The 19,454-nt window shown below is 34.4% G+C and overlaps 2 protein-coding genes across 2 annotated transcripts; one reads left to right on the forward strand and one right to left on the reverse strand.

Moving 5' to 3' along the window:
- Positions 1–2,559: 2,559 nt before the first annotated feature.
- On the forward strand, positions 2,560–6,273 carry LOC112419006 (palmitoyl-acyl carrier protein thioesterase, chloroplastic). The gene is made up of 7 exons (XM_024775679.2): positions 2,560–2,808; positions 3,353–3,858; positions 3,943–4,076; positions 4,347–4,460; positions 4,748–4,916; positions 5,008–5,076; positions 5,686–6,273. The coding sequence occupies exons 2-7, from the start codon at positions 3,367–3,369 to the stop codon at positions 5,953–5,955; spliced, it is 1,248 nt and encodes a 415-aa protein (XP_024631447.1). The 5' UTR covers positions 2,560–2,808; positions 3,353–3,366; the 3' UTR covers positions 5,956–6,273.
- A 4,802-nt stretch (positions 6,274–11,075) lies between these two features.
- Positions 11,076–19,096, reverse strand: LOC25486726 (tudor domain-containing protein 3). Its single transcript, XM_013608444.3, has 7 exons — positions 18,762–19,096; positions 18,063–18,230; positions 17,093–17,309; positions 13,111–13,296; positions 12,870–12,917; positions 11,647–11,915; positions 11,076–11,527 (listed from the first exon to the last, which is right to left on the reverse strand). Exons 1-7 carry the CDS (start codon positions 19,023–19,025, stop codon positions 11,366–11,368), a joined length of 1,314 nt encoding a protein of 437 aa, XP_013463898.1. The 5' UTR covers positions 19,026–19,096; the 3' UTR covers positions 11,076–11,365.
- Positions 19,097–19,454: the final 358 nt, after the last annotated feature.

Below are 19,454 nucleotides of genomic sequence, written 5' to 3' on the forward strand. Positions count from 1 at the left end.
AGACTAAGGGTCAGCAGAGTCTCCCTAAGCCTTACAGTGCCCCTGCTGATAAGGGCAAACAGAGGATGGTCGAAGGTAGACGGCCTAAGAAGAAGGATGCTCCTACAGAGATTGTCTGTTTTTCTTGTGGTGAGAAGGGCCACAAGAGTAATGCTTGTCCTGGGGATACCAAGAGATGTTTCCGATGTGGAAAGAAGGGTCATGCACTAGCTGAGTGCAAACATGATGATATAGTATGTTTTAACTGCAATGAAGAGCGTCACATTGGTTCACAGTGCAAGAAGCCTAAGAAGGCGCCAGCAACTGGTAGATTTTTATGTTGCTGTTGTTATTTAACTAAGCTGCATGAGTCGGTCTAAGTTGATGAAGATGATGATGTTCCAAATTATTGGACTAATATAAGAGGTTGTCGAATTAAGATGTTTAAGAGGTCGAGTCCATGCATTAGCATTCATTATGCCCTGGAGCTTTGTACTCACCACGTTGGAGCTTTAGCTCAAATTAGCGATGGGGGCTTGATGCCCTGGAAGTATATTAATACTCAAATAACGATGGGAGCTTGATGCCCTGTATTGGTAACATATGCATATAAGAGGTCTAAGTTGCATAGTTGCATTTGTTGAGTCGATGATGATAAAATGATTAAGTTGTGATTATTATGAATGAAGTGAATTATGATATATTATTATCAATGTTGAATAATAAGATGTTTTTATGTTGTTAAATATAATTGTTGAATTATATGCTTAATATTATTGTTTTGTGAAATTTCACCCCTTCTGCTTGGAAATGTTGCTCTTCGTATGAGTAACTTGCAGGTGATTCAGAGTAGGTTGTTGTTTGTGCTGTCGTGAGTGGCCTTTCCTCACTGAGTCTTAGGTTGCTCTAATACGTAACGGGATTGATTACATCCTTCTATTCCTTTACGTATTAACTTTTTGAATTATGATTAAGTTATTGAACTGAATTTATGATGTGTTTTGATGAGGCCTGCGTGCCAAGACTACTTATGTCGTTGAATTAATTCCGCTACTATTATGTTGAAGGATAAATTATTATTTATCTATTTGAGATTTTAAGAAGTGTGATATCCCGTTTATATGATGTTTTACTCTGATTTTTTAAGAAATTTTTATGTTGGAAAAACGTGGTGTTACAGATATCACATTTCTTACCTTATTTTTAGCCACGCTCCCTCTTGAACCTCTTACTAACTTCGGCGTTAGAGCACGTGTAGGTACACCACCCACCTCTGGTGGAGAAGGACTCAGGGTGGCCCATGGCGGACGAGGGAAGCTCAATCCAACTACACAGTGGATCTCAACCCAATTAACCATATTCTCAGGTCCAATCGGACCAATATGCTTATGCGTGTGATACTTTATATTGTGATATGATAATTTCAAAGGTGAGAAGATTCCACCAAATGTTCTAAAGATCAAACACAAATTTAGGAGGAACTTACTATTCAAGACAATCAATTCTTAGTTTTCCCTTAAATCTAGTTTAGATTACACTTGGTTTTGATTATATGACAAAACTAGGACTTTAGATTTGATGTAACTTTGTGTCCATTGAAAATCACTTTACTATCTTTAAGAAATCTCAAAAATCATGTTTTTAAAAGTTCTTGTTTGTGTGAATCGATTCATTCTTAGAGTAATAAATCAATTCATTATGTGTTAAAATGACTTATATCTTATCTTTCCTATGAATTAATTCATACCTTGCTCTTGGCTGTCATGTGAATCAATTCATACCCTTAGGAGTGAATCAATTTAATCCCTGTTTTAATAAATAATGTTTTTTTTAAATGACTGAATCCATTCATACTATTTTTCTATGAATATGTGAATAGATTCACACATGTTTTGCAGCATTTCAACATATTTATTCCTTCTATTTTAAAAAATTATATAAATCATAAATTTATTTTTTTCAAAGTATACAACTTTGTCATTCTTTTGTCATAAACACTCATCTTTTTCATATTTTTTTAACTCTTTAATAAATTAATCCTTAATTCATAATAGTGTGTTTCGACGCTTAAAAATTCATACTTACTTCATCTTTAGTTAAAAAATAAATATATTTTTGACAAATAAATTCTTATACTATTCTCAATATGTCTACATAAACTCATTCAAAAATCTAAAATGTACACATAAATTGTCTTAAAAATAAAACAAAAAAAATACTAACTAAAAACATTTAAATGACCATTGTTTAAGAAAATTTATTTTTATATGGAGTAAAAACTTATTTAACCTAAACTTTTGATATGTTAATGAAAGAAAAATGATATTTGTACAGCTATTTTTTTAACAATCTTTACTCTCATACTTATATTATACTCTTATTCTCTCACTTCTTTTTTTTCTCTCCATTATTTTTAATTAATAAAAAAAGAAATTATCACAAAAGTTATATCAAACCGTTGTTCAAATATCACTGCTCTAATCAAAGGTAGAAAATAAAATAGAAGAGTATAGAAGTTGGATTGAATAAAGAGAACTTTAAAAGCAGGAGGGGGCGGGCGGGATAGCCAGGTGGATTATAAATATAACGAAGTGGCTGGCTGGATGCCAATTCTGTGCCACTCACTCACATCGCTGGCTTGCTGGCCCTAACACACAAACAAACATTATTATTCTCCTCTTCTCTTCTCTTCAATTCAATTCATCTTTTACTTTCCATATTCAAAATTCAAAATCAAACATATTCCACACTTTTTTATTCTCATTCCAAAAACAAAAGAGAGAGTGTTTCAACTCTATTCTCTTGTTTCATTTCTCTCAATTCTTTAAGGTACCAAAACGCTGCGTTTTATCACTTCTCATTCTTATTCATCTCCACCAGCTTCACAGAAGAAACAAAAAAATATGATTTTTTTTTTTTTCTGTTTGTGGCTTTTGACGCAGTGATGATATGCTTTTCGTGCATATATATTGTCATAGTTTTCGTGCCTTTTTTTTTTTTGTTCAATTTTTTATTTTATTTTAATGAAATTTTCCTTGCCTGAGCTTCATTTGCGACTTTCAAAATCAGATCTAAAACGACAACATTTTGCTTCGCAGTTTGTGTTTGAAGTTGGTTTTCTTTTTTAATAACTTATCACCCAAAAAGAAAAAGAAAAAAAAAAAACTAACTTATCACTTAAATTCAAGGTGGTTGAGAGAGAAGACATTAATTAATTAATCAATTATAATTATTGTTGCTATTTTTTTATTTTTTTTGCCAAATTGTTGTTTTGTTGTTGTTGTTATTATTAAATTAATAATTTTTTTCCTGAATTGTTAATGTTATTATGGTTTATGATTATAATTAAGTGTTGTTTTAAATTTGCATGCAGGTGTAAAATTCAACATGGTTGCAACTGCTGCAACATCTTCGTTTTTTCCTGTTACATCATCATCTTCATCCGATAGTGTTGGAAAATCTTCCAAACATGGAGTTAGTTCTGCTAACCTTGGAGGATACAAATCCAAGCAAAGCTCTAATGGATTAAACATTAAAGCAAATGCAGCACCTTCCAAAATCAACGGAACTGCGGTTACAACTGCGCCGGTGAAGGTTGAAAATGATTCACCATCACAACATCACCCAAGGACATTCATCAATCAGTTGCCTGATTGGAGCATGCTTCTTGCTGCTGTTACCACAATTTTCCTTGCTGCTGAGAAGCAGTGGATGATGCTTGATTGGAAGCCAAGACGACCTGATATGCTTGTTGACCCTTTTGGTATAGGGAAAATTGTTCAAGATGGTCTTGTGTTTCGCCAAAACTTTTCGATTAGATCGTACGAAATAGGTGCGGATAAAACTGCGTCTATAGAGACGTTAATGAATCATTTGCAGGTATGCTCGTACAAGTGAGATTTTGATTTTATACTTTATGTAACAAATTTGTTGTGGGATCTTAATTATTTGTTTTGGTAACAGGAAACTGCACTTAATCATGTTAAGACTGCCGGGCTTCTTGGTGATGGCTTTGGTTCTACGCCAGAAATGTGCAAAAAGAACTTGATATGGGTTGTTACTCGGATGCAGGTTGTGGTTGATCGTTATCCGACGTGGTTAGTCTTAACCTTTTTGATTTGTTAAATGTGCTGATACCTTTGTTCAGCTGCTATCTCTATTTCTATCTTGGTGATTTTAAATTTATGAATGACGAGTCAATAATTTCTTGCAGAATTTTTTGTACTTCTGCTTTTCTTCTATAACTAAACTTATACCGTCTGTACTTTGCAAATTGTTTTGTTACTTGTTGTATATGCTCGAAATTATGTTTTTGGAATATTCTGTATTTGTTCATCAGAAGTTGAGTGAATCTATTTTTGCTTCAGGGGTGATGTTGTTCAAGTAGACACTTGGGTTTCTGCGGCAGGAAAAAATGGTATGCGTCGTGATTGGCTTGTGCGCGACGCCAAAACAGGGGAAATCTTGACAAGAGCATCCAGGTAAAAGTCAATTCAGAACCTTTCTTGCTCCTTTCTTCAGTGGCCATAAGATATGTTGTAAATGTTTTTTCTGAATCTAAATGTGCTTGCCTTGTGACTGGCCACTGTTTTTAATCTTGCAAGCTTTATCCTATTTTACAAAATTTGATAATTGAATATTCAGTTTGCTTTTGTCAAATTGGTTTGAGATTTAAGTGTAGCAGTAAATTACTTATTAGATATTTAAGTTATACATGAAGCACTTTTGCAATTTCTGATTTGTTGGTTTTGCTTTTGATGTTCTACAGTGTTTGGGTCATGATGAATAAACTGACAAGGAAACTATCTAAAATTCCAGAAGAGGTCAGAGGAGAGATAGAGCATTATTTTGTTAATTCTGATCCAGTTGTGGACGAGGATAACAGAAAATTAACTAAACTTGATGATTCGGCTGAATATATTCGCACTGGTTTAAGTGTATGTGAACTATTTTTCTAATTGTTATCATTGATTTAGTGTTTTGAATATTTTCTAATTCTTATGTTACACCCTTCATCTCTATTTTCAGCCCAGATGGAATGATCTAGATGTTAATCAGCATGTTAATAATGTGAAGTACATTGGGTGGATTCTGGAGGTGATTTTCTCTTCTTGTAGTCTGTCATATCTACTCCCCTCCTCGCTTTCTCGTGTTCTTGTTTTTTTTTAGAGAAATGATATTTGTACAACTATTTTCTAACTTTTTGACAACTTTCTCTCTCATACTCACATTATACTCTTATGGGTTAATGGTGATTTACCTCCTGTAATATAGGTCATTTTTGGTTTTCCCCCCTGTAAAATATTTTTTTTGATTTACCCCCCTGTAAATTTTTTTAAAAAAATTTGACCAATGAAAATAGAGAAAAAAGAAGTTGTCACATAAGTTGTCTCATTTGGTTGTTCAAATAACACTACTCTTTTTTATAATTGTATAGATTTATTAGTAGGGATCGTCTGAATGAGGTCTATCATTCTCAACTTTTGATAAACAAATCAACGGTTGATGTTCTAACACATCTATGAATCTTATACACCTGCAGGTAACATTAACAGTTGATTTAATATCAACTGTTGAAATTGCTAACTTTATCTTATAGAATGAATTGGTTACTTTAGAGGAGTTAAAATCCCTTTTTGATTATTTGTTTAGTCAATAAACTTATCAGGCCGCTTAACCAAAAGGATTGTCGTTTGATTGCTGCAGAGTGCTCCACAGCCAATTTTGGAGAGTCATGAGCTGCATTCCATGACTTTGGAGTACAGGAGGGAATGTGGCAGGAACAGTGTACTTCAGTCCCTGACATCTGTCTCTGGTGCTGACATTGGAAATTTAGCTGACAGCGGGTTTGTTGAATGCAAGCACTTGCTTCGACTCGATGATGGTGCCGAGATTGTTAGGGGTAGGACTGGGTGGAGGCCAAAACCTATCAACAATTTTGATGTTCTGAATCAGTTTCCATCACAGAGCACCTAAATGTTTGACTCACTATCACCTATGAAAGCCTTACAACTTGTTTTCATGAGATCTGTGTCATAAATGTATACTAATATGTGTTAATCCAACTGGTTAAAGAGGGATAGGGTAGTTAAAAATCTCATTCTCATTCTCATTGTAATTAGCTCCTACTCTATTCTCCCTCTGCTCCATCTTCCAATTCATATATGGTTATGGTACTGTTAGGTGTTATCAATATTATTTTATTTTTTCTTCAAAATGGCTGAGCATGTATAATAAATTGTTGTTATATATGGTTCTGCCTTATTTTTTCCAATGAAAGTTATTGCTTGTTAATTGGGTTGTGGATAGGTAACTAACAACGGTTTCATAATAAAGGCTTAAGTATTTATTTATGTTCGACAACTGTGAATGTATAATCTAGCTTCTGTCATGTTCCCAACTCCCACCTAGGACCTAAAAATCTGTTAACTTATGCTATCATGCAATAAATATGCCCTTCCTCTCGTATGTGCTTTTCAAGTAAATCACTTCTATTGAAGAATTTAGTTAATTTCATTAATAATGATAAAATTTGGTTTAATGTATTTCAAATTATTCAAATAGTCTGTGAAGCGGATGACTTTTCCTAAAATGGATATATAAATATATTTTGGCCATTACTTTTTCCACTCTGAGTTTCTTAAGCGCCTTATTCAGATTTTAAAATTTGAAATGTTTTAATGCGTTTTGGAGATTTTTATGGGGTGTTTATGTTGTTTGTATTATATAACCTGAGCGTGCGAGAAATCAATAAGGTGGAAAAAGGAGTCATATATTTTCTAGGGTAAATACCTCTTTTCGTCCTTGTAATATGAGCGAATTCCGGTTTTGGTCTCTATAAAAAAAATAATTTAGATTCTGTCCCTGTAATTTCAGATTCTTCCACTTTGAGTCCTTCACTTAAACTTGTCAGCAGAATTTGCTGACGTGTCCAGTTGACTGTGTAATTATTTAATTATTCATTTATTTTTTAAATAGAATTAGGTGCCGTTGGTTTTTCTTTTAAACCATTTATTTTAGATTAAAATCTGAAAATAGCATATCCTTGTATTTCCATCATCCTCTTCGCAGATCCCTTCCTCTTCTTTGCTGTTCTTTTCCATTCAATCCTTCATCAATTCATCTTCAAATTAAAATTCTGGAAAACGAAATTCAAGCAGCATCTTTATCTTCATCCAATCCCAGTATCTTCAATCATTCATTCTTTGTATCCACCACACCATACTACCCCACCTTTAGCCTTTAATCTTCAATACAAAACCAATTTTTGTATAATTGTTTGTGTTTGTGACATTTCTCTCTCTTCTCATCTTCTTTCAACAAAACAACAACAAGACCAACATCAATAAGAACCGAAATTGTTGCTCTCATCCTTCAAACTCTTCATGTCTATCCAACAATAAGTAAGGGATTGTTGTTGAAAACAGAGATTTTCGGATGAATAAAGGGAACCTAGATCTTGTATGCTCAAACATCTTAAAATTGCAACAAAACATCAGCAACATCAAAGAACAGACGTATGCGACCTGGAAACACCGAAAACATGTTGACGCCGAATCGGAAGCTGAAGTCGAAGCCATTGTTGTTGAGTGGAGAGGATGGAAGGACATGATCCGAAGTCGTCGTTGTTGAACTCGGATTCAATTTTGGTGATGAAAGGATACTATGGACGTGGTGATGCAATTGAAAGAAGAAAGGATTAAAGAAGATGAACGAAAGGGGGAGAACAGGAAACCTAAGATTTCCCCCCTTTTCTGCTGTTTTTATTTTATTTTTTAGTTAATTAAAATTAACTGTTTTTTTAAATAATGGAAATAATTATAAAATCCACGTGTATTAAAAAATATTTAAAAAAATTAAAAAATATATAATAATTACACAGTAAGCATGACAAGTCAGCATATTCTACTGACAAGTTTGAGTGAGGGACTCAAAGTGGAAGAATCTAAAATTACAGGGACGGAATCTTTTTTTTTTTTACAGGGAGCAAAACCGGAATTCGCTCATATTACAGGGACGAAAATAGGTATTTACCCTATCTTCTATGAGCAATGATATTTGTACATCCATTCCATGACAACTTTAGTGACAACCTTGTTTTTCTCTCTTCTTATTGGTCAAAAACAATGGAGAGAGAAAAAGGAAGGGAGAGGATAAGACCGTCATGTGAGTATGAGAGAGAAAGTTATACAAAAATTATCTCAAATTGATTGTACAAATATCATTTCTCATTTACTATCTAATATATTCCTAGTACAGTTATAGTGGGCTGTGCTTGTGCATGCATGCTCCTTTTCACAAACTTTTTTTTGGAGTGTTACGTTTGGACAAAACATGAGGTTAAGCTTGCGAGTAGTTTTTTTTAGGCTAAATTGCATTTTTGGCCCCTTATATTTTAAGAAGTTGCGATTTTGGCCCCCTAACTAATTAAAATACAAAACAGCCCCTTATGTATTGAATCTTTGACAGTTTTGCCTCATAAACTAATTAAAATACAAAACAACCCCCTATGTATTGGATCTTTGGCAGTTTTGGCCCCCTAAACCAATTTTGACTCGGTCAACGCTGACGTGGCACTTCAAAGCCGCCACGTGTGCATTGTTTTAATTAATAATAAATAAATAAAACCACATATAAAGTAAAGAATTAATTAAATGAAACAACAAATAATTAAAAAAAAAAAAAAAAAGGTAGGAAATCGTGTTCAAAAATCTGATTCTCCCTCCTCTTCCTCTCATCTCTCTTTAAAACACTGATTCTCTCTCTCCAAAACCCTTTGTTCCAAAATCTTGAAGTTTTATCACCACCATGAATTTGCTCCGATTGAATCTCTCAGGTATTCAAATTGTAACAGAAACACGAGGAAGTAAAGCGGCATTCTAATTTTTCAAACACAGGTAAACTAGTTGTAGCATTCAGGAACAGAGTTGATGAGGAAATATAAATAGAAACTATCATTATACTTTTAATAATGTAAACAGTATGTGATTGTTCTGAATTTTTTGGGAGATCATCAAATTGATAATACAGGAAATTCTTATTCATGCATTCAAGGTAACATGTAGGAGTTATTGTGTCTCGGACAAGGAGTTTTAAAACACACTTTTTAACTGATTCAAGAATAGATATTCATACTATTAAAGATTATTCAGATATTCTTACATTATCATGCTGACACTGATAATATTACATTTATAACTGCAAATTAACAAATAACTGAGCAGTTTATAATAAATATACAGATATGAAACGACAGAGTAAGTGAGGAAAAAAAGAATTTATATGATAAATATATCAGGCTATTGGATTGTTAGGGAGCAATGGAGATGTAATTCTTATTCAAGTTATGTATAAGCAACATGCAACTAATATAGCTGTCTGGTTTTGTGCCCTTTATATATGTCAAAGTGCATGTGATATGCTCCTTTTTCTTTTGATAAAAACGAAACTTTCGTTTGGTTCAATATAACATTATTTCATTATCGTGCTTGCATTGAGCTACTCATCCTTTTTCCACTTTTTCCATGCTTCTGTCAATAGAGCATGTTCTTGAATCAGTGTTTTAGAGAGATGAGATAAAGAAGAGCTAGAATCAGACATTGTAACACAATTTCCTTCATTTTTTTTTCTCTTATTTTTTTTTAATTATTTGTGTTTTTTTTCATTTATTTAATTCTTTAATTTATATGTAACTTTTTTAATTTATTTTTAATTAAAACAATGCACACGTGGCGGCTTTGAAGTGTCAGGTCAGCGTTGACCGAATCAAAATTGATTTAGAGGGCCAAAACTGCCAAAGATCCAATACATAAGGGGCTGTTTTGTATTTTAATTAGTTAGGGGGCAAAAACTACCAAAGATCCAATACATAGGGGGTTGTTTTGTATTTTAATTAGTTAGAGGTCCAAAATCGCAACTTCTTGAAACATAGAGGGCCAAAAGTGCAATTAGGCTTTTTTTTTAATAGAAAAAAGGTTTATTTTGATTAGAGTTAGAAAATAGAAAGTCATTTATTGTATAACTAACCTCTTAAGTAATTTTAAGCTAATTTTTACCTGCTATATGATAGTTTTTGTTAGTCTATAAAAAAAAAGGATAGTAAAAAAAAAAAAAGATTGACAAAATTCACATCAAGTTATACGTGGAAAAGGAAAAACAGAATAAATTTGAAATATCATTATTTTGGTAATATAATTAAAAATTTGAAATAACATTATTTTGGTAATAGTTAAAAATTTGAAATATCATATTTTGGTAATAATTAATTTTGTGGTTGGAGACTTTATCAATGTTAAGTCTTTCTCCATTGCCAACTTCAAGTGGTTGGAATTCATTAAATAAGCCACAAAATTTCCTATTTAGTACAGCTTACGCTAGAATTATTGAAAGTTGACACCTTCGTTAACCCTAAAAACAAAAGGTAATTTTATCCAAATGAGTTGTCTCAATCACACTGGTTTAAAAATATGTAAGATAACAAAAATTAAATAAACAAGAAATATGTAACTCGCCATGCCATTCAAAAGATGATAGTTTTTAATTGTGGTAGTATAACTTTTAATAATTGTAAATTCACCCCATAGTTCCCAATCCACCTTAGTTCACAATGGTTAGCTTCCAATGACTGCATGAAGATATGTCTTCGAATGAACACAATTGTAAGAGGTAGGGCATTTTTCTATTGATATTTTGTTTATTTAAATTATCTTGCTTCCAAGTAACTAGTAGATCAGGAGCATGAGATATTGGAGTGGACTCCTTTCGGAAATTCTTTGTTTTAAGACTCTGAGATTGATCCCTATATTAATCAATCGTTAAACTGTATGGAGTTTTTTTTTTATAAAAAAAAGTTCACCATGGTTAATTTGTATTAACTACTTATTTATTTCACTATCTTTTGCAATTTTCATAAACATGGAGCATGGAGAGACAACATTATGAAAAAACTAACATTCTATCTATGTTGGCACTCCAGAACAACAATACTGTATCACAATCCTAAATATTATTCAAAATAAAGAAAAAAAATTACGGAAAGAAAGCAATGGCCCAAAGTACTCGAGAAATTTTTAAAGGACAAATTACACGGATAACCATTCAATCAATCAATCATGCATTCACTTCATCACAGCATAAACCCTCACCAAATTATGCGATTTTCTTCCCTAAATAATTGTTTGAACAATCCCTGAGTAATCGAGATACTGAAATTCGTATACAAAAGAAAATAGAGATATTGGGTGATGACATGTTAAGCATATCTACATAAAGGTTGATGAAAAGAGATAAGACTAACATATCAATGAATTCTACTTCAGTATCAAAAAAAGATCAATTTTGAAAATAAAAGGAAGAAAAATATCCAAGACACACAATAATGTTAACTTCATCTTCCCCTCCCCCTTCCTCTACCCCTTCCCCTACCTCTACCCCTTCCTCTACCTCTTCCTCCTCTTCCCATTTGATAGCTATCATCAGAATCCTTTTCGTATGTGAACATGCTCATTCGAATGTTCTCCGCTTCAGATTCCTGAGGACCCCTTTGTACCTAATCAAGACACATGATATTGAAACAACTATTGCAAAGGTAGAATAATGAACAGGAATAAAACCTAAAACAGTTAAATTCACTAACATCCCTAAAAGAAATTAAACTACAGAACAGACCTGGGAATGTTCGAGGTTAAATTGATTCTGAAGCTGCCAAGCAAGATCCTCATCACGGCTAATATCTAGAACCTCGTCATTATTAGAAGGTTTTACTTGGGCCTTTCTTTTTTCATATTCTTCCAGAGTAAATACAACTTCATCCTCTTCTTGACCCTTTCCCCTACGTCCTCGACCCCTAGGATGTCGACCACGCTGATATGGTTGATTCAGTTTCTGAAGTAATTTTTGTGCAGCTGCTTGATTTTGTACAGGAACAGACTCCACAACTGTAACAAGAACAAATAAGTATTGGATTTTAGCATTTATAGTATCATTAGGAGATATTAGAAATTAATTGGTCTGCCTTCAAATATAATTTATGATAACATTACGTAAACATTTTATCCATGCAGCAAATTTCACTTAACTGGGAAAAGGCATTCATACTTGATGTTGTTCATCTATTATACATATATTTTTTCTATATTTTTCTGATTGATCAGTTCTGGAACAAACCAACGAACACAGTGAATCAAACACAGGAAATGCGCAGAAAATGAAACAGAAATACAGATGAAATTGATGGAAATATGTGTATTATTGATGATAAAGGAAAATGGTAGTAGAGGATCTCTATCTACTCCCAGAGCAAAGCTCCAACAGAAATATCTATTCTCTGGCTTCAAAAGAAAAAATCCATGATACCCTCTCTTATGAATAGCTCCGTATATCCAAACAAGGAGCACAATCCATTACTATCTTTCTGTCACCTTACTAGTCTTCTTAGCCTTCATTTCCAAAACCCCCCTATATTTTTGGTTTACCCATAACTCCCTTATTCTTAGTTGTATTCCAATCATGTTCATTGCCCATGACTTCACATTTGTATAAGGGTTTTTTTTTTTTTTTGAAGAAACTAAATTAGCCCACCCAAACTGGCACTAGGGAGAATCGAACCTGAGACCTTGAGGAGAAGCACACTCCCAAGTCCCAAGCCAATACCACCAGGCCAACCTAAGTGGGTTACATTTGTATAAGGGTTTTGAATAAGCAATGTCAATTATATCTTGACATTTTTGTCACATGGCAAGCAGATACCATTGCAAGCAACAAAATGAATTAATATCAAATGCAAATGAAACTTTTTCTTTCTGGTTTTCATTTTAGATGTACCTCAAGATTACTACTGTATCATTTACACAAAGTGAAATAAGCAGAAGAATAACAGGCAAGGGAATCACCTTCTTTTGGCCTTGTCCCCGAACTACTAGGTTTGTCTTCAGCTCTTTCTGGACAAAAGGAAAAAATATCAATTCCAGATGCGACTTTCTCTTTTCTGGATTTAACTTCTTTAAATGCACCTCAGAGGGTTACATCCCTAATCATATAAAAAGGGCAGCCCGGTGCACAAAAGCTCCTGCATACGCAGGGTCTGGGATATATGTAAAAAATAATCAAACGAAAATCAGACAAAGCTATCACCTTTTGGCCTTAACTCTGAACTACTAAGTTTGCCTTCAGCTCGTTCTGGAGGCGGTTTGGATTTTAGATTTGCGTCCAAGAGATCTTCTTTCCGATTTCGGTCTTGCTGGATATCAGTTGGCCTCATCTCAGCTCTACTAGCTCCAGCAATGGGCTTGCCACTTCTAGAGTTATAATCTGCATAACCTGCAATTCACATTTACTCTAAGCAAACAATTCATGTGTTCTGCATTGCAAACAATTAATCTTCTACCCGAAGGTAAACTTTTATGTAACAAAAAAACAGAAGCACAGAATAAAAGAAGAAAGAATAATTCCTCTGCCATAGCAGGGTAGTGAAAAAATAACTCCAAACCCCTTAAGAGAGCGAGCTATTCATTCTCTACTCTTATGTTATGGACAGCATCACTGTGGTAAAGGCTGTAATGCCAGAGGAATCGTTACCACAGGGCATAGAGGGAGAGGTCATAAGCGTCTATACCGTAAAATTGATTTTCTACGGAATGAAAAAGACATATATAGTCGAATCATCACCATTCCACCCTTATGAAATAGCCTAGCCTTGGCCTTTTAGTAGGATCAATCACTGTTTTCTCCATTATTATTTCGGGATCAACCAACACCTCATCCTTTAACTGGTCAGGCTTAATCCATATTGGATGCAGCCTCTGACACCACAAACATTTTGTCGTTTCTGTTCTTATTCTAGCTGCAGGACATGTAATCACTGCCCTATTCTCCTTTCTTAGCTTGTAATATTGAGTCAAAGAAATACCTGAAGCCAGTCTTGTTGGTTAAGTTCGATGATCCTTTTCTCTATAAGAAATATGTGGCTTTGCATCAATACGGCTCCTACTCTTTTCCTAAAAGCATCAAATTCCACAATATTGTTGTATCAAACTTAGGTAATACGGAGACTGTGCTGAGTCTGTTATTAACTGTCTGAAGCCTGATTTGCTGCCTTGTTCCACTGAAATGCCCTTGTCTTAGATGATTAGACAATGGTTTCTTTCTTTGCATGGTCCTAAACATATTTTCAATACCTTGCCAACTGCCTTAGACAGTCTAAATTGGCCAGATCATCACACTTCTCTTACCTTTTCTTGTTCCATAAAACCATTATTGGCTGAAATTGCGTGCAAAGGATGCCAATTCCTATTTGTTGGAAATTCCACCTTAATTGCGGTCTGCCCGGAGTCGTCTAAATTGCGACCTTTGGTTAGCTTTAATTGCAGCCTCCAACACCTTCAATGTGTTGGCTTTGAGGGGGTGGATTTAGTCCCACATCAGATAGATATAACTCTTGAGAAGAGTTTATAAAGAGGAGGCACTCCTCACCTTACAAGACGGTTTTGTAAGGATGAGTTAGGCCCCAAATTTCAACACTATTGTACGCCAAAACGTTGTCAAAAAAGACCAAAACAGAATTCCATACGAATATCTTGAAAGAAGAATTTAAAATGGCTTGAAACGTTGCTAGTGCATTATTCAATCTAGAAGGCATCATCAAGTATCAGATGTGGGCATGATCAGTGCAAAGAGCTATCTTATGCTCATATTCCTTGTGGTGGTACCCAACATAAATCGATTTTAGAAAAAAGAGCAAGCCCGAACAAATCATCAATTAATTCTTCTACTACAAAAAATTGGGTGTTTGTTTGGTATAGTTATCTTCTTTGAGGCCCTCTAATAAACACAAACCTCAAGCTCCCGTTTTTTCTTTCCATCAATAAAATTCTACTAGAAAAGGGGCAATTACTTGAATTTATGATTCTAGCCCTAAACCTCTGTTCCACAAATTTTTGATCTCATTTTCCTAAATAACCAGTGTTGATGTGGAGGCAATCCTTATGGCTGTTGAAAATCACATTATCAAACAACTCCAATAGTTGGGTTAATGGAGGTGAAGGAGTGCTAAATATGGACTTCACTGATTTTCCTCATTTGCAGTTCCCCTAGAGATACAAGCAAAAGCACCCCTTCTCGGCCAACTTCAATTCTTTTAGTAAGGCTCTATGTGATGTTTCAGTCCTAGCCAAAATAGAATTCTAATGTAAGGTAACTTGTTGTCCCCTCTTAATTAAAGGACATAATAACTAGTGTCTTCCAATTTAGACATAACCCATGTAATCTCTAATCAAGTCATCTAGAATATTGGTATGATCCAATATGAGATGGTGTTTTAAGTAATTAGTAGGTGGTCAATTAGGTTTAAGTAGATTATTAGTAAGTGACCCGCTAGGGTAAAATAATAAGAGGGCCGTTAGGGTTAAATAATAGAATGTTCTCTTTATTTGTATGTAAAGGAGAATTCTTACGAGTGATGAGTATGATGGAATAAGTTTCTATTGGAGGTGGGCATATAAGGATAGAACGACGATAAAACTTCCATAGGAGTTTTAGAGTCAAGGACACTAGAAGGTAAACGGTTTATGAGGTAAGATGTGGTTAAAACTGCCTCCTCCCAAAATTTCTTAGGAACCTTATTTTGGAATAACATAGCTCGAGTTTGATCTAAAAAATGCCCATTTTTTCTGGTCCTAACAGAAACTTATTTGGCAGTAACATAGCTGGAGTTTGATCTTAGGAACCTTATTCTGGAACCTTATTTGGCAGTTTTATCGTCATACTCTGGTCCTAACAGAAACTTATTCCATCATACTCATCACTCGTAAGAATTCTCCTTTAGATACAAATAAAGAGAAGATTCTATTGTTTAACCCTAATGGGCCTCTTATTAATTAACCCTAATGGGCCACTTACTAATGATCTACTTAAACCTAATTAACCACCTACTAATTACTTAAAGCACTCTCTCAGATTGGATCCTAACAAGTATTAACCCTGTGAATCTATAACGTCAATTGGTTGCATATGAATAAACCTTCTCTAAGACATTCTTTCCACCCATCGTTGCAAGTTCCTCCTCAAATAATCCTTCACCATCTCTAAAAATACTACACAAACGGTTTTTTTTTCGAGCATCTGTGGGTGGGTCCGTAGGTTTGATCACACTAAGTATTTTCTTTCATCTCATCAGCATATATACTCTTGATACAGAAACCTACGTTCCTTCATTAGGTAAGAAGAAATAGTGGTACTGCCAGTACTACTTGCAGTTGTCGAACCCGATTGTAGTGGCTACGATTGTGGGGTATCTAAATTACTATGTAGGTTGGACATCAACTAGACTTTGAACTGGCTAGCAGGTCCAAATCCTTTTGTATTATGAGGCCGGACTATTCCTTTTACTCCATCCGCAACTGCATAACCTCACCCCAATGAAGCTTTTGCGAATGCTTATCAATAGCCATACAAATGATCTTCAATTTCCCAAATTTGGATATAATCCTGCAACATTTTCTCCCATGATTCTACTCTTTTTGTAGACCCCATCTTCGCTTCTTAGCAATTTTAACCAAAATGTTATGTAACAAAAAGTAGAAGCACAAAATAAAAAAGAACGAGTACTTGTGTTGACTCTCACTAAAACACCTATGCCATAGCAAAGTAGTACAAATACATCTCAAGGACACCAAAGAGTGACATCTAAATTCTCTACCTATGACACTTGAAAAATAATTGATGGCCCCTCTACACCTTAGTCCCCTTCCCATAAAACCTATCATTACCCAAGACTCACTTATAAAAAATCGTAGTAAAAACTAGAATGATTTGTTTTGGGTAATTTTTCCCAAATATTGAAGCTCAATGTAGTCTACTCCATCATTTAGTCCTAACAATAAATAGTCTATATATGAAACCGACCTTTATAGTCTTATAGGAAAGTTAAAAGTAATGATCATCAATGTTACAACATAAAATCACGAATTCAACTATGCACTCCTAATAATAAGCATTATTTGATTGTGGACAACGATGACTATATACAAAAGCACCGTCTCCGTTTAAAGCAGAAGCATTGCATACACTAGCAAAGAAAAAAATAATAATAAAGACGAGAGATATTTTTCTTTTTGACCTGTGGTAGATCCAACCTGCAGCTTCACAAATGGAGGAGGACCACCTGAATCACGATCCTCTAGCTTCCTTATAGATGACCGAGAAAATCCTGAATATTTTTGGTTCATTTGCCATTCTTCATATAGTGATTGAACAACACCTCCTAATACAGTCAATGCTTTAGGATTTAAGCAAGCTATACCACTATGAACTGGAACTTTATTTTCCAAACGAATCTGTCCAATGCAAACACACAATACTATCATCATAAATGGTATAAGTGATTTAAAAATACAACATACAAATACAGATTCACATTAGTAAACAGATAGCAGAGGAGACAAAGCTACACTATTGATATACTTGAGATCCTAAACTAATTAACACTTTAGTCTAAATATTGTAATATGCAAATGTCATGAGAGCGTGTAACCATAACAGAAAACAAGATAAGCAGCCAAGACAAATATATGCATCAAATCACAGCAAATCATGCCATCAAAATTTGCATGGCAATATTCATGGTTATAAATTGTGGCCGCAGTTGCAGTTCTGCTTAAACCTTTATATTACAACAAAGTGTGACTGATGCGGTAAAAAATGTGGCTGTCATGCTGTTGCGGAGGCCTCAGAATCCTTTATACTGTGGCCACGGTAACAGTTGCAGAACACAATTTAAAAGCATGATGCTAATCATTTTAACTCTCTAAAAAATTATTTACAGACCTGCTAACGGTATGAAAATATATCGTTGACCTGCAATCTGTCATAGACTTGCAGCCATGAAGGACCCCCCATGATTTCAAAAAAGGTATGCAATTGCAACCGCTAGTGTAGCTGCAACATCATGTTTTTGACGTTGCTGCAACTACGACTCTGTTTGCATCAGCCGTATCCGACCGTAATTCTTTGGCAATATAAAGGATCACACCACGACTTAAAAGCTTAGGAATGCACATGAACTCATCCAAAGAAACATGACACATTACCTTAGTACCAGGAACAACATTGTCAGGTAAAAATGGAATATGAGTGTATTCAACGGCAGTTATCTCCGAGTGACCATCCGTGAGACACAGTCTTAGAAGTCTCCGACCACTTGAATTTCTTGAAATATTATCCACACTGCTCATAGATATGTCCCTCACTGAAGATATCTGTTGAGAACCCATAAATTTTCTCTTCAACAAATCTACTAAAATACTGAATCGCAAAAATTAAATACGAGTAAATCACCAAATTAGTCTCCGACTTTGAAGGACGCTCTTAAATAGGTATATGAGATTATGAATATTTCTAAAAGGTCCCTCATTCTATTAATCTGTTAAGTTGGTCCCTATATTTAACCACTTACTATCAATTTAGTCGTAAGCACGGACACTTCTCGGATTAGGCGTGTCCCGGTGTCGGACAACACCGACACGACACCGACACTTGTAATTACACTGGATTATGTGATTTTTTTCAAATTATTAATTGTGTGGGCGTGTCACTGTCCGTGTCGTGTCAGGTATCCGTGTCCGTGTCCGTGCTTCATTCGTACCATACTCTCAAAACTCTACAATGAGTAAATTTGGCAGAGTCACACCCGCTCATAGTTTTCATTAGCTAAGTAATGATTGATACTATACTATAGTATGAATGTTAATTAAATTTAGAAGAAAAGGGGGTGTGTTAGTAATTTGAACCTGAAGAACTTTGGGTCCATGGAGATAAGAAGTGGTACGAAGAAGAGATGGTTCGGGTAAGGACTTGGCTCCGATGGATTTGAGGTCGGAATTGAGAAGTTCCGATTCGACAGACTCAAACACCTTGGAAGGGTCATCGGCTAGTGCGGTTTGAATGACGATTATTGCCTTTAAATCATCGGTTTCTTCCAAATACCAACCCTTTCTTCTTAGGGTTTCTATCACCATTGCTGCTGATTCCGAGTCTCTCGAACTCTCCTGCATCTTCAATATTTCAATTCAAATTTAAATTTTGGGAACGGGATGGCGTAAGTAAAGTGGGAGTTTCGCTAAATTGTGATGTGTTAGAAAAGTTAGTTTTTTTTTTTTTTTTAACACCCGATTTTACATGTATTATACATTGTCCCAGCAACTAAGCTAAGCTCGTCGTCTAATTCGATTAATTTATAAATTTGTTGGATCAAAACATGACCAGTTTAGCTACAAGTCTTTCTCACGAGCTTGTAGTTATTTCTAAGACGTTTGTTCATGTAGCTAAAATATTTAGGCTTCTCCTGACTTTTATTTGAATTTCTAGCTTTATCAAAAAAAAAAAAAAAATATTATCATTATAAAAAAAAAAAAATATTAGCTATCAGTCATCGGTTATAATTTAGTTTTTCAGCTTTCATCTAACTTATAGCTTACAAAGTC

The sequence above is a fragment of the Medicago truncatula genome, chromosome 2 (assembly GCF_003473485.1).
Source record: "Medicago truncatula cultivar Jemalong A17 chromosome 2, MtrunA17r5.0-ANR, whole genome shotgun sequence".
In the NCBI taxonomy this organism is placed as follows: Eukaryota; Viridiplantae; Streptophyta; class Magnoliopsida; order Fabales; family Fabaceae; genus Medicago; species Medicago truncatula.

Bases quoted from the DNA above. Each gene is read 5' to 3' on its own strand.
- LOC25486726 (XM_013608444.3), bottom strand. From the start codon at position 19,025: ATGCAGGAGAGTTCGAGAGACTCGGAATCAGCAGCAATGGTGATAGAA. The intron at 12,918-13,110 runs GTGATAGCTTTG...CCTTTTGTCCAG, and splicing joins TTCAGAGTTAAGGCCAAAAG to AAAGAGCTGAAGACAAACCT. The intron at 11,528-11,646 runs GTCTGTTCTGTA...TGTCTTGATTAG, and splicing joins TTAACCTCGAACATTCCCAG to GTACAAAGGGGTCCTCAGGA.
- LOC112419006 (XM_024775679.2), top strand. From the start codon at position 3,367: ATGGTTGCAACTGCTGCAACATCTTCGTTTTTTCCTGTTACATCATCA. The intron at 3,859-3,942 runs GTATGCTCGTAC...TTTTGGTAACAG, and splicing joins CGTTAATGAATCATTTGCAG to GAAACTGCACTTAATCATGT. The intron at 4,077-4,346 runs GTTAGTCTTAAC...TTTTTGCTTCAG, and splicing joins GTTGATCGTTATCCGACGTG to GGGTGATGTTGTTCAAGTAG.